Genomic DNA, 14,443 nt, shown 5'->3' with positions numbered 1-14,443 from the left:
GTGCGTGTGTGTGTGTGCGCGCACGTGCATTTGTGTGCGTGCGCGTGTGTGTGTGTGTGTGTGCGTGTACGTGGATGTATTTCTACATAAAAGATTGACTTGATCAAAGAACACAGCTCAGAGCTCCACATGTGTCCATTTATTACACCTGCTGCTCACAAAGCCACACATACTGTACGTCTCATTCTATAGTTTCTTTAAAAGGATTATGTGCATATAGTTCAAGCATCATCTACTTATGCTACATTTCAGATACAGTCTCATGACAGAGCAATACAGTGATTAAAACAGATGCCATTTACAGATGAACTTAAATGATACATAGTCCTGTATAATTCGGGTGGACCATGGTCATGTGACCAGTATGGACAGATGTCATGTGACCAGTGTGTACAGATGTTATGTAAATTGTGTGTAAGAGCTGTCTCTTGGGGTCTCAAGCAAAGATTCACAGGGACTCTGTAAAGAATCCAGCACCGAAAACAATAAAATGCACAACTGCTGTTATGCATTTTAATCAACAATAAAAAAGCCTATTTCACAATTAACTTAATCTCAAAGGCACAAATGTTCAATTCGAAGAGACTTGTGGACTTTGTTTAGAAGATAATTTATTACCATATGATAATTCTCATCATTAAGTTCAAAACATTATCAGTGTTCACTTTAAGTTAGTCAGTACAGCAGACATGCTGCCAAACAGTAAAAGTGTAGAAAAGGTGCGATTGTCGTCCCTCAGGAAACCACTATACAAATCTAAGTATTGGAGCTGTTCTGAACCCGGGTCGGTTCAAAGTGTGATAATTACAGGGCATTGGCTGCCTCAGTGTCTGTTTGACCAATGTGGACAGATGTCATGTGACCAGTGTGGACAGATACTGTGATGTGACCATAGACTATTATCATGTGAGCAGTGTGGAATCATGACCAATGTGGACTGATGTGTGACAAATATGGACTGATGTCATGTGAGCAGTGTGGACTGGTGTCATTTGACAAGTGTGGACTGATGTCATGTGAGCAGTGTGGCCTGATGTCGTGTGAGCAGTGTGGACTGATGTCATGTGAGCAGAGTGGACTGATGTGTGAGCAGTGTGGACTGATGTGTGAGCAGTGTGGACTGATGTCAGGGGGCCTTGTGTATTTGGATGGGTTTGATCAGTGGAGCACAGTGGTGCCTCTTAGAAAGTCTGGGGTTCCGGATTCCGGTGTGATGACCTCAATTGGCTCCACCTGGGGCTCAGTCGGGGGAGTGGACAGATCCTCCACCTGCTCCGAGTCCGCTTCAGTGACCACTACTGCCACCTGCTGGCACAAACACATAGAGAAATGTCACACCTCTGCCTCCAGCTTATCACAGTAGGTCAATCCACAGACGAGATGAACTGTGCTCATTTGGTGTTTTAATAAAGAATATGGTGTTGAGCCAGCCTCTCATTGTCCACTTCCACCATGATTCATCTGAAACTTTTACATGGATGCATGACAGCATTTTCACATGTTTTGGTAATATTTCAACAAACATGAAATAAACATGAAATGAAAAGGCAGATGTGCTTTTCTGCTTTCTGATACCTGGGAAGGGCTGTGCTTGGGAGTGACCGGAGAAGCTGTGACAGTGGGGGCTGGAGGGGGGCGTGTGTGGGGGTACACTGGGCGTTGGGAGCCTGCCTGTAAGATGCACACACAAGAATTAAAAAAAAAAGTCAAATAAAGCAGCCATTTCATCTTGCTTTCAGGCTGAGATCTAACCTGGCGTCCTCCTGCGGCCAACACGCTGAGCCCAAAGAGCATGACAGTGATGCAGATGAGCAGCTCCAGGACCAGGAAGATCACCAACGTTCCCAGGATTCCATCGATCAGCAGCTGCACAAGGACCAAGAGCCACATCAGAGCTGGACTGAACGACCACAGACAGACTTCCATACAATAATGAGCCTACCAAAGGGTGTAGTGAAACTTACTTTACACTTTTGCTCGATCAGCCCGGTGCATTTCCTGAAACAATGTTGCTGTGGTGGACAGTAAAAACAGACACATGGAATGTCTTGGTTTAAATATGCTCTCTAGAGGAAACAGGTTTTTTTTTGTACACAACACATGGAAAAACGTTGGCGATACAAGCTAAATACACTGCCCTGGTGCGTTAATCACATCAATCATATCTGAGGGGATATGATTGTGGTACCATGAAAGCTCAACTTCCAGTCTTGCAGTCATTTCTATTCACTTACTACAACAGAGCAGCTACTTTGTCCTGCCAACATTGTTTCAGTCTCGCACCGGGCAAGACACCTTAACGCCAAAGAGTCCTGAAACATTCACATTGATATAGTTTTCTACTTCCACTCAGCACCCTGACTACTTCATACCATCAAAGATCCCCTTACATTCACATACCGGTCTACGCAGACACTGGAGCCAAGGAGGTTGAAGTGTCTTGCCCAAGGACAAAATGACTGTATGCACTGGTGGGAGTGTGATTCATATCTATTAAAATTAACAGTTAATTAATTATTTTGCAAATGAACATTTTGAATAGATGCAAGAAAGAGCATTAACTTGAACTGCTAAATGGTATTTATAATAATCGAAACCGGGGCATTTTTGAAAACATGTTTGTAGAGGGAGCAGAGTAGGAATTTAACAAACAGATTGTTTTATCTTGGATGGGAAACACCAGGAAGCTTGGGTGAATGTAGTGAGTGAGTGAGTGGTTGGTGGCGGTCTGAGGGGCCGATGGCACAGACTGGTTGCCTCGCTTCCGTTAGTCTACCCCAGGGCAGCTGTGGATGCAACAGTAGAAACTTGGTAATATAGGCTTTAAAGCACAAAACAAGTGTAGGCATTATTGATTGGTTTTCATGTTCTTTATTATTATTCCTCTTCCATCTTTTTCCCGATTTTCTCCAGCTTTCAGCACCTTCATGCTTTGTGCAATTTATGCAAGTTATGCATCAAAATGTTCCGCATGTTGAGGAGAAGGGTGCTATTACTTTTGGGACTTCTGCAACTTACGGTTTTTCCGCAATCGGCCAAAATGTCGGAGATTTTTCCCATTGACTTATAATGGGGCTGCCGCAAATCCATGCTTTTCTGCACTTTTTTATGCATTTTCTGCAATTTCTGCACTTTGTGCATGTTCAGCTTCTGCAACTTGTGGGTTTTGAGAAAAAATCATCCTTCTGCAGTTTTCCAGTTTTTTTACACGAGAGTTTGACATTTTTGCATTAGTGTGTATGGGGGGAATCCAGCCAATCAGGAGACTCCAGGACTTTCAGCCATTTGTGCAGCTTCTGCCAATCAAGCACTTTCAACAGTTTGACCAGTTTATGGAATATACATGTTTATGCAATATTAACAATTTATGCAAAGTAACCACTTTATGCATTTTAAAGCGTTTATGCAACTTAAGAGTTTATGCCATTTAGGATTTATGCAAATTAACCCATTCATGCATTTTACCACTTTATGCAGTTTATACAGTTTATGCAACATGACATTTTATGCATTTTACCAGTTTATGCAAATTAGATTATGCAAATTAAGCAATTCATGCAATTTGAACAGTTTATGCAATTTCTGCATTCGCTTCCCGCAATTCCGCAGTCAATCGCAATGGCGCAGCCATTGCATTTCTAGTTGTTATTATTATTATTATTATTATTATTATTATTATTATTGTTATTATTATTGTTATTATTATTATTATTATTATTATTATTATTATTATCTTGCTGTTTCATAGTGTTAATATATTACTTACAGTAAATAAATCCAACCTTTGAAGTCTGGTGCTTGAAATTTACAGTGCCTCTCGTGAGTATTCATACACCTTGAACTTTTGCACATTTTGTCATGTTTACAACCCTAAACATAAAGATTTTATTTTGATTTTTTTACTGAACGTTCACACACAAGTAACAGACAACTGTGAAGTGAAAGCAAAATGATACATGATTCTGTTAATTTTGCAAAAAATAGAAAAGTGAAAAGTGGGGCTTGCATAAGTATTCATACAGCATTTTCTGAGTGCATTAAATTGCCTTTATAACATTTCTAATGACTCCAGAATGTTCACACCTTGGCCTAACGGTTAAATAGAGGCACCTGTGTGTAATCTACTCTCAGTTTAATTACAGCTGTTCTTTTAGGCCCTCAGAGCTGTGGTCAGAGTGTATTGGTCACTAAACAACATCATGAAGGCCAAGCAGCACCAGAGAGGTCAGGGATAAAGCTGTGGAGAAGTTTAAAGCAGCGTTAAGTTATACAAAGATTTCCCAAGATTTGAACATCTCACGGAGCAACTGTTCAATCCATCATTCAGAAATGGAAAGAGTAAAGCACCACTGCCAACTTACCAAGATGTGGTCGCCCACCTAAAATATTAGATCAAACAAGGAGAGCACTGGTCAGAAAGGCAACCAAGTGCCCCAAGATAACTCTGGAGGAACTGTGAAGTCCTGCCGCTGAGCTGGGGGAATCTGTACATGGGACAACTATAAGTCGTATCTACACAAATCTGGCCTTCATGGACGAGTGGAAGAAGAAAGCCATTATTGAAAGGAGGCCATAAGAAATCCTGTTTGAAGTTTGTAGAAGTCATATGGAGGACACAGCTCCATGTGGAAGAAGGAGCTTTGGTCAGATGAGACAAAAATTTAACTTTTTGGCCCAAATGCAAAACGTTATGTATGGAGCAAACCTAACACTGCTCATCGTCCTGAGTGCACCATCCCCAGTGTCAAATATAGGGGGGGGAGCATCATGCTGTGGGGCTGCTTTTCCTCAGTGGGGACTGGGGAGATTGTAAGAATAGTTGGGAAGATGGATGGAGCCAAATACAGGGACATTTTGGAGGAAAACCTGCTGGAGTCACAAGAGAACTGAGGCTGGGACGGAGATTCACCTTCAGCAGGACAATGACCCTAAACACAAAGATAAATCTACAATGGAATGGTTCAATAAAAACATATTAATGTGTTAGAATGGCCCAGTCAAAGTCCTGACCTAAATCCTATTGAAAATCTGTGGAAAGATCTGAAAACTGCTGTTCACAAACGCTCTCCTTCTAATGTGACAGAGCTTGAGTTGTTTTGTAAAGATGAATGGGCTAAAATGTCAGTCTCTACATGTGCAAATCTTGTAGAGTCAAACCCCAGAAGACTTGCTGCTGTTATTACAGCAAAAGGGGGTTCCACAAAGTATTCATTCATGCTGTATGAATACTTATGCAAGCCCCACTTTTCGGTTTTCTATTTTTTGAAAAAAAAAAAAAGAATCATGTATCATTTTGCTTTCACTTCACAGTTGTTTGTTTCTTGTGTGTGAACGTTCAGTAAAAAAATCAAAATAAAATCTTTATGTTTAGGGTTGTAAACATGACAAAATTTGCAAAAGTTCAAGGTGTATGAATACTTTCGAGAAGCACTGTATAACTGCACTTCTGATAATTGTGCAGCTTAAGTCAATAGGTAAATGCTTTGCTTACTGAACTACTGCTGACCCATCAGTTGCCTTGTGTACGAAATGCGCGGTATAAATAAAGTTGCCTTGCCTTGATGGAAAGGCAAGACAAGGCAAGGCATGTTATTTATGCCGTGATTTTGGTACGCAAGGCAACTCAATGTGCCTTTGCGGCAATGCGAAAAGCCTTGTCCAACCAGTATAATATTCAAATGGAGTATGTGAGAAGACTTGGTATGAATAGGCTCGGTATGTGATGAATGTGGTGAGTGTGAAGGAAATGGTGAGTGTGGTGAATGTGATGAGCGTGATGAGTGTGGTGAATGTGATGAGTGTGGGGAATGTGATGAGTGTGGGGAATGTGATGAGTGTTGGGCATGTGATGAGTGTGGTGAATGTGATGAGTGTGGGGATTGTGATGAGTGTGGGGCATGTGATGAGTGTGGTGAATGTGATGAGTGTGGTGAATATGGTGAATGTGATGAGTGTGGTGAATATGGTGAATGTGATGAGTGTGGTGAATGTGATGAGTGTGGTGAATATGGTGAATGTGATGAGTGTGGTGAATGTGATGAGTGTGGTGAATGTGATGAGTGTGGTGAATATGGTGAATGTGATGAGTGTGGTGAATGTGATGAGTGTGGTGAATGTGATGAGTGTGGTGAATGTGATGAGTGTGGTGAATGTGATGAGTGTGGTGAATGTGATGAGTGTGGTGAATATGGTGAATGTGGTGAGTGTGGTGAATGTGATGAGTGTGGTGAATGTGATGAGTGTGGTGAATGTGATGAGTGTGGTGAATGTGATGAGTGTGGTGAATGTGATGAGTGTGGTGAATATGGTGAATGTGATGAGTGTGGTGAATGTGATGAGTGTGGTGAATGTGATGAGTGTGGTGAATGTGATGAGTGTGGTGAATGTGATGAGTGTGGTGAATATGGTGAATGTGATGAGTGTGGGGAATGTGATGAGAGTGGGGCATGTGATGAGTGTGGTGAATGTGATGAGTGTGGTGAATATGGTGAATGTGATGAGTGTGGTGAATTTGGTGAATGTGATGAATGTGGTGAGTGTGATGGATTAGGTGAGTGTGGTGAGAGTGATGAGTGTGGTGAGTGTGATGGATTAGGTGAGTGTGGTGATGGATTAGGTGAGTGTAGTGAGAGTGATGAGTGTGGGAAGGGTACCACAGCGTGCAGCTCCAGCCGGCGGCAGTGTTCGCAGTGGTAGGAGTCCTGGCGATACGGCAGGTGTTTGGACATCAGCCCCAGAGCAGCCGTAGCAAACGCTGCACTGATCAGATGTAACACCAGCACACATTTCACCTGCACAGACCAGATGACACGATGTTCAAAGAGGACCCATTTATGAAGAAAAAAAAAAACATGAATATCTCATCTAACCAGGTATGTTCCATAGAAACAAAAGCTTAAAACGAAATGATCTGGACAAAGTTATTTTTTCACAATGAAATCAATCATGATGGAACAAAAAAATGTTCCATGCTGCATACAAAGCAAAGATTCCCACATAATAATTTGTTGACAGTGTGGCAAAATATATTTTTTGTGTTATTTAACACTATTGGTAGCACCTGTGCAAAATGACTGTCCTGATGAAGACTCATCAACGAGCCCAAACGCATTGGCATTAAAATGAAATAATTCGTGGGGAGAACCAGATACCTTCTACATAAAGTTTCACTTCAAATGTGGAAGGCTTTTCTCTGTTCTACTGTTTCTAGTGAAATACGGCTCCAGGTTTGTTTTTGTTGAGGAAACAACCTCATAACATGATTAAAAGCTCCAACAAATACATTTTGCAAATGGCCCCTTGAGGTTACAAGACAAAACACCCGTGTAAAGGTTTCCAAAAGTACAATGTGTCTCTGGTACTCACCCAGAACAAGGTGGGTTTAATGCCACTGTGGATCAGCACTGAGCCTGACACAGTCACCTGCAACACATGAGTTTGAGACTGAAACAAGATGGAGAGAGAGAGAGAGAGAGATGGAGAGAGAGAGAGAGAGAGAGAGAGAGAGAGAGAGCGAGAGCGAGAGAGAGAGAGAGAGAGAGATGGAGAGAGAGAGAGAGAGAGAGGGAGAGGGGGAGAGAGAGGGAGAGAGGGAGAGGGGGAGAGAGAGAGAGAGAGAGGGGAGAGAGAGCGAGAGAGAGAGAGAGAGAGAGAGAGAGAGAGAGGGAGAGAGAGGGAGAGAGGGAGAGAGAGAGATAGAGAGAGGGAGAGAGAGAGAGAGAGAGAGAGAGAGGGAGAGAGGGAGAGAGAGAGAGAGAGAGAGAGGGGGAGGGAGGGAGAGAGAGAGAGAGAGAGAGAGAGAGAGAGAGAGAGAGAGGGAGAGAGAGAGAGAACACAGACCTGGATCACCACGATGAGGAACAGAGCGATGTCTCCAGTGAAGTGCACCTCGTGGACGTTCAGGACAGAGGAGCTCAGACACAGAATCAGAGCTGCGATCACCAGCTGGATGGCCTGGGAGAGGGGGAACAGGAGGGACATGAGGGACGGGGGGACAAGGTTGGACAGGGGGGACAGGGATGACGAGAGGAAGGATAAGGGTTAACCTGTTACCTGCCAGTGTGACACCTCATCTGAAAGCCAAGACCTTCTAGTTTCTAAACATATGTGTGAGATCTGTGAGAGTGACACACAACTTACATCACATTTGCTGGTCCTAACTCTGATCATAGACCCCCCCCTGATCAGGGGGACGGCAAGTAACAGGTCAACTCCTCAGAGCTTAAACTCCCATGATCCATTCTAGTGGAGCCATGAAGTGGGATGTCTCCTATTTCTATACTTGTTCCCTGATTTCATATTTTTTAAAGTCTATTCTGACTTTTCAAAAATAATAATCACAATTATTTCAGTAATAATAGAAATTACAATTATATGTTGCTTTATAAAAAATATTTATTTTATGTATTTTTTAATCATCGAAAAGTATGCAAAATATGTATTATATTATTGCTCACGTTTCGATCTCTGTCACACCTGCCCCCTACAGGCCAGCCCTCACACCTCCCCAATGACATCATCACACAGTGCTGTTTGTTTATGTCGGACCTAAGCAGTTGTCAGGGGAACAGAAACTCATCCCAGTGGCCTGAGTTTGCTTTGAGCTTGGTTTGTGACGCCTGCACAGAGGATCTATATGTGAGTTCATATTGGTAACGTCTCCAGAGCTACATTTAAAACGATCCAAATGATCTGAGACAAATACAACAGTTCTGTCACGGACGAGAAGCATCACACAAACAAACTGCTCAGGACGGACTTTCTGCACTTCGGATGGACAAGCGGGAGGGCATCCTTGATAATAGTTATTTTTGTAATTGTGTATTGTAATAATGGAAATTGTAATTGAATTTTGATTAGTTTAGCAAAATATAAGGTTTAGTCAAAAATAATATACAAAATAATATACCCGTGCAGCTTCACACGCCCGTCCCAGAGACACTCACCCCCAGAGTTTTGGGCTCCATCTTCAGGTGGGACTGTAGCTGTCCCGGGGACAGAGACCCCATGGGGGCAGCGACAGGGACAGTGTCTTTGTCAGGCTGCATCGCCGCCATCCTGCAACCAAACAATAATGAAAGAGATCGAAACAGAAACGTTAAAGTATCTCTTGAAAAGTGTGATTGTAAAGTAAAGGTGTGACGTGAAAAAGCACAACAACCAACAAAACGTTCTTTCTGCAGAGTCATATCAAAGCCGCTGTGTGCAGACTCTATTATCGTGTAACACAAACTAATGTTCCTTCAATAAACTCTTATCATCAAAGACTGAAAGCCTGACTTTAGATAATGTTCTGCTTTCACTTTATCAATAAACGGGCGGTCTCTTTTTCCTCCTGCTCGGGTCCTCTACCAGAGGCCTGGGAGCTTGAGGGTTCAGTATCTTTGCTGTTCCTAGAACTGCACTTTTGTGGACCGAGATGTCTGATGTATTTCCTGGGATCTGCTGGAGCCACTCCTCCAGTTTGGGGGTCACTGCCCCGAGTGCCCCAACGACCACGGGCACCACTGATGCCTTCACCCTCCAGGTTTTCTCCAGCTCTTCTCTGAGCCCCTGGTATTTCTCTAGTTTCTCGTGTTCCTTTTTCCTGATGTTGAAGTCGCTTGGTATTGCTATGTCGACCACAACGGCTTTCCTCTGCTCTTTGTCACCACCACAATGTCCGGTTGGTTCACCATTACCATTTTGTCCGTCTGTATCTGGAAGTCCCACAGGATCTTGGCTCGGTCATTCTCGACCACCTTTGGAGGTGTTTCCCACTTTGACCTTGGGGTTTCCAGCCCATATTCTGCACAGATGTTCCTGTACACTATACCAGCCACTTGGTTATGGCGCTCCATGTAAGCTTTCCCTGCAGCATCTTACACCTGCAGTTATGTGCTGGATTGTCTCATTGGCCTCTTTGCACAGTCTACACCTGGGCTCTTGTCTGGTTTGGTAGATCTGGGCCTCTATTGCTCTGGTGCTCAAGGCCTGCTCCTGTGCAGCCATGATGAGCCTCTGTGCTCATATATATGTACATTCATAAAAATACAAAGTATGATCCAAAGTACATTCAACTGCATTTTTATGAATTATCCAAACGTGTGTCCACATTTTTAGAATAAATACAGGCTAAATGCATAGATTTGCTGGCATCTTGGCCAGGACACTCTTGAATGAGAGATTTTTTTAATCTCAATGAGTTTTATCCTGGATAAATAAAGGACAAATAAACATTTTTAAAAAAAATTGCATAAAAGGCACAATATTCGGCATGGCGACGTGTAAACAAGCAGCAGGCACCCTCTCTCTCGGTACAGCTGCATTCATTCCGCCTTTTCCTGTGAACTTCATTTGGTTTCTGTGCTCCACATCGGACACTCGTGTACGTCTTTGCCGTGTTTTTGTGGATCAGTGGACGTTTTTACTTTGAGAGTCCATAATGGTCCTGAACAGCAGCTTATGAGCTAAACCCATCTGAGACCAACACATGTCCTCCTGAGACACTGACTGAAGAGGAGCCAAGAGCCCCCACACCTGCAGCACAGTGGAGGTGTCACATGAGGCTACAGGAAACAAAAAAGGCACAAACAAGGAGGTATCCGGGTGAGACTCACAGCTAAGCCACACCTGAATTCTATTGTTCTGGCTAATGGATGGAGATAAAACAGATTATCTGCTAAGCTTTTCTCAGAAGAGGATGAAAGACTGTTGTGGAGCGGAGGGAGCTGCACAGGAGGTGGAGGAGCTGACCAGTGCAGGACACCACGCTCTGACACAGGGACAAACCCAGGAGGCGCTGCACCGTTTGAGAGGATCAGAGGAGGCTGAAGACAGACAGGTTTCCTCCGGGTGCTACAGTTTCCTCGACCTCTAAGACCCTGCTGCAGGTCGGCCCCATGGCTCAGGACCCACACCTGAACATAAAGCACTTCTTATCCTAACATCAGGTCCTAACTGGACCTACTTTCTTTCTGTGTGTGTGATTTTTCCCACTATGACAAAAAGAGGCAGAAGTAAAAACTTAAAGTGTTGTAGAAATCTCTAAAACAAAATTTAGTAAAAGTGAGACACTTTAGGAAATATTTCTGAAAACTCACTTCGACTTGAGTAAAATGATAATGAATGATCTGTTTCTTACTTGAGTAAAAATAATTTCCACACTTCCAAGTGACAAAGGCCTGACTTTGATGGATGAAACGTCTCGTGCTCCTTGTTCAGAATGATTTTGTTTTGAATTGTCATTATTTTAGGTTTTGTTTCATACGATTTACGGCGTCATTGAAAATACCTCAGCCTTTTTGTGCTAAAACAGTTACTCAGTTACTCGTCGTACTTGAGCAACATTTTCTCTGAGTACTTTTTAACTTTCACTTGAGTATTTATTTTGGCTTCATCTCTGTTAAAGGCCACATTGGAAATGCATGTGTGTAAGTAAGAGTAACGTTACTTTGAAATCATTTGACTCAAGTAAGTAGGGGAGACCGGGTATGGTTGTAACACTTTTTGCTTCAGCTCCTGTAACTCACTGAATCTTTGAGCTAGAGTTCTCAAACTTCTCTGTCCAAGGGAAAAACAAAGAAGAATATCTTTATAATGAAAGCAAACCCGTGTCCACTCTTGTTGTCTCTGTCTCCCCACCCATCAATGTAGGCACATCCCCTTCCTTCAACTGCCGTCTCGCTTTGCCCTGTTCAACAGAGCCGTTTAGCTCTGCTGCCTTTGTTTGCATTTGTGTAGAAACTCAATAAAAAAAAAGCCATTATACAAAGTACTACAAAGTACTGCAGATGGCATCAGTTCAAACCTCTGCAAGAATATCACAGACCTCGTGAGCTGATGTCAAATACATGGTGGTCCTTTGTGACAACCTACCCCACTACCAGGGTAGGTTGTCACACATGTTGGGGTAAGTTGTAACAGTTAAACAAAAGAAGCAAAAACAGAGACCAGGTCATGTGATCTGCAGAGAGCTTTATTTAAATAAAAGAACAATCCAGAACAAAGTCTCTCTCTCTGCTTAACCTCACATGGACTCAGTCCATAATACAGGTCTGTCTGAGTCAAATAAACTTCTCCTGCACCTCAGAGAAACTCTGTTGATGCTTCAGTGACTGCACTGCGATGATACTGGACCTGGTCTCTCAGCTTCTGCTGTGTTCTGCAGGATCTGCTCAGTTTTACATGGCAGATCCATGAGCCTTTGCCACTGATCTGACGTGCCCGTCTTTCTGACCTCATCAGATGCTTTTTTTTTTAAACATTAGCACAAATCTGTCAGTGTTTCTTTTCCACTGTCCAGGCATTCTGTAAAAGTATTAAAATCAAGTCACTGTTATTAACTGTATACGGGGATGCTTGTGTTACAACCACCCCCACCCCTGTCAGCCATTGTTTCACTAGCTGTACTAGCATGATGGTTTGAAATTAGCTGGGGAAAAGTGCATCACATTCTGCCTGAGAAAGTACAATTGAATCTAATGTCAGTCATAGGGTTTTATTCAACAGTATCTGCACTAAACAAAATAGTCTTGGTCCAAAAATGGACTTTCCGACACAAAATCATTTTTTCTCTAGAATCTGCATGAACCTGTTTATAACCTTGACAGCCTCCATGTGTGATGAGGAGGGCGTGGGTAAACACTGACATGATCATATCAGTCTTAGGGTCTCCCTACTTCATTACAATATGACTCAAGTAAAAAGTACCCTTTAACAAAACTGCTCTAAAAAGTACAATCACTTCAAAAAGTTGCTCAAGAACTAGTACTTGAGTAGAAGTAACTAAGTGCTACTCTGGCCTTTAACACAGCCTGGTATTTCCGCTGATTGGGCAACAATCACAGGCCTGTACTCTTCAAGGGGACACCGCGCGCCCTTCCGTCCCGGGATGACTTCAACAACCGTCGAGCTAATGTCTCATAACGGCCTGCGTCATCGTCCGGAGCATCAGCCCGAGCCACTTCCATCCGTCCTGAACGCTTCATCCGCCCGCTGTCACATTCCGCTGCCTCACCGCCGCCGCGCGGTAACCGTCAGTGCGGTGCTGCAGTGCGCACTCCCGCTGCTCTGCTGCGGCACGTCCTGGAGCGGCATGAGCGGCGTGTGTGTGTGTGTGTGTGTGTGGGAGAACCGTTTGCATGTAGAGCGTTTTAAATCCTGCGGAGGTCTTTACCTGCACCGGGGAGCCGAGCCTGCGGTCAGCCGTGCGTCCTCAGCCGAATCCCGGGGAAGTGATAAGGAGTCAGGGCGTGTTCAGAGCGGCTCACACGGACCACACGCTCATGGCGCTGCAGCTGGACTCAGGACTTGTTCCGAACTTACCGAGAGGCGGTGCTCGACCCACCTCTGCTGCGGACGGGAGAGGACTGCGCGGTGAAGGCTGAGGATGAGGATGTCGTAAAATGCGCCGAAAAAACAGGAGAGATCGGGGGGCTGTCACACTTTTATTTTTAGTCCACTGCTCCTCAACAGAACGTCCCACACACTCACACTTAGGCTACATTAAACTAAACTTAAAGGGACAAGATGCAAGTTGTTCATTTTATACTCGCGACTGCCACCTCAGGTCATACGTGTAACTGCAGCTTCTATATTAAGCTCGTGCATGTCGGCACTTTGGACCCGAAGTAACACTTTTTGAGTGACAGTGCAGGATTCTAGAGGCAGTTGGTGAACAGGTCTGGGCTCATCCTACATTAGGACAGGGGTCGGCAAGTTTGCGTCACTGAGGCCGATTTTCATCATCGCCAAAACACCAAGGGCCGAACCTCACCATTGTAGCCTAAAGTTAAGAACCATTGTCTGCAAATGCCAATGTTGTACATCAGTGGTTCTAAAGTGGTCCAGCTCCGTGACCCGCCATTACTTAAATGACAAGCCGCGACCCAAATAAAACTATAATTTGTCATACATCGTATAAAATACTGTATTTACCACATGTTTTATTGAACAAGCCGTGGATTTGCTTTAAAGACTGAAATTATGATCAAAACAACCCAATAATATTAATTCTCCAGTGTGTTCCTGTGTAGTTCCCTACAGGCTCACAACCCACTTCTGAGTCGCGGCCCACCAGTTGAGAATCACTGCTTTAATAATAATAATAATAATTACAATAATGCATCAGTTTTATTTGGGGCTTTTCTGGACATTCAAAGACGCTTACATTGCACTATTCATTCACTCAAACTTGGCGGTGGTAAGCTACTATTGTAGCCACAGCTGCCCTGGGGTAGACTAACGGAAGCGAGGCAACCAGTCTGCGCCATCGGCCCCTCCGACCACCACCAGCCACTCACTCACTCACTCCATTCGCCAGGCTTCCTGGTGTTCCCAAACGGTCTCCCATCCATGTACCGACCAGGCCCGTCCTGCTCAGCTTCCAAGGTCTGGACCTGGCAGAGCAAACATGGTTTACATTATATATGAGTAAGTGGGATGTTCTGCAAGGACATTTAAA

General features: G+C 43.7%; 1 protein-coding gene across 3 annotated transcripts; it reads right to left on the bottom strand.

Moving 5' to 3' along the window:
- Positions 1–1,062: 1,062 nt before the first annotated feature.
- On the bottom strand, positions 1,063–13,337 carry LOC306973602 (uncharacterized protein). 3 transcript variants are annotated; one of them, XM_079570565.1, is made up of 9 exons: positions 13,157–13,337; positions 8,946–9,057; positions 7,840–7,953; positions 7,366–7,422; positions 6,654–6,791; positions 1,965–2,012; positions 1,753–1,866; positions 1,576–1,671; positions 1,063–1,305 (listed from the first exon to the last, which is right to left on the bottom strand). In XM_079570565.1, exons 2-9 carry the CDS (start codon positions 9,054–9,056, stop codon positions 1,159–1,161), a joined length of 825 nt encoding a protein of 274 aa, XP_079426691.1. In that variant the 5' UTR covers position 9,057; positions 13,157–13,337; the 3' UTR covers positions 1,063–1,158. The 3 variants fall into 3 exon arrangements, with proteins under 3 accessions (XP_079426691.1, XP_079426690.1, XP_079426692.1); XM_079570564.1 differs by having other exon boundaries at positions 1,063–1,308; positions 13,157–13,333; XM_079570566.1 differs by lacking the exon at positions 1,965–2,012 and having other exon boundaries at positions 1,063–1,308; positions 13,157–13,334.
- Between the last annotated feature and the right edge of the window lie 1,106 nt (positions 13,338–14,443).

This window comes from Gobius niger, assembly GCF_951799975.1.
Source record: "Gobius niger genome assembly, chromosome: 14".
Lineage (NCBI taxonomy): Eukaryota > Metazoa > Chordata > Actinopteri > Gobiiformes > Gobiidae > Gobius > Gobius niger.
The sequence above is the reverse complement of the archived record's forward strand: the minus strand, read 5'-3'. Positions and strand labels throughout refer to the sequence as shown.

What these genes read in the sequence shown, in the direction of transcription:
- LOC306973602 (XM_079570564.1), bottom strand. Translation starts at nt 9,056, where the DNA reads ATGGCGGCGATGCAGCCTGACAAAGACACTGTCCCTGTCGCTGCCCCC. An exon ending in TGATCGAGCAAAAGTGTAAA is followed by an intron (nt 1,867 to 1,964) that starts GTAAGTTTCACT and finishes GTCCTTGTGCAG; the next exon opens with CTGCTGATCGATGGAATCCT. An exon ending in TGGCCGCAGGAGGACGCCAG is followed by an intron (nt 1,672 to 1,752) that starts GTTAGATCTCAG and finishes TGCATCTTACAG; the next exon opens with GCAGGCTCCCAACGCCCAGT.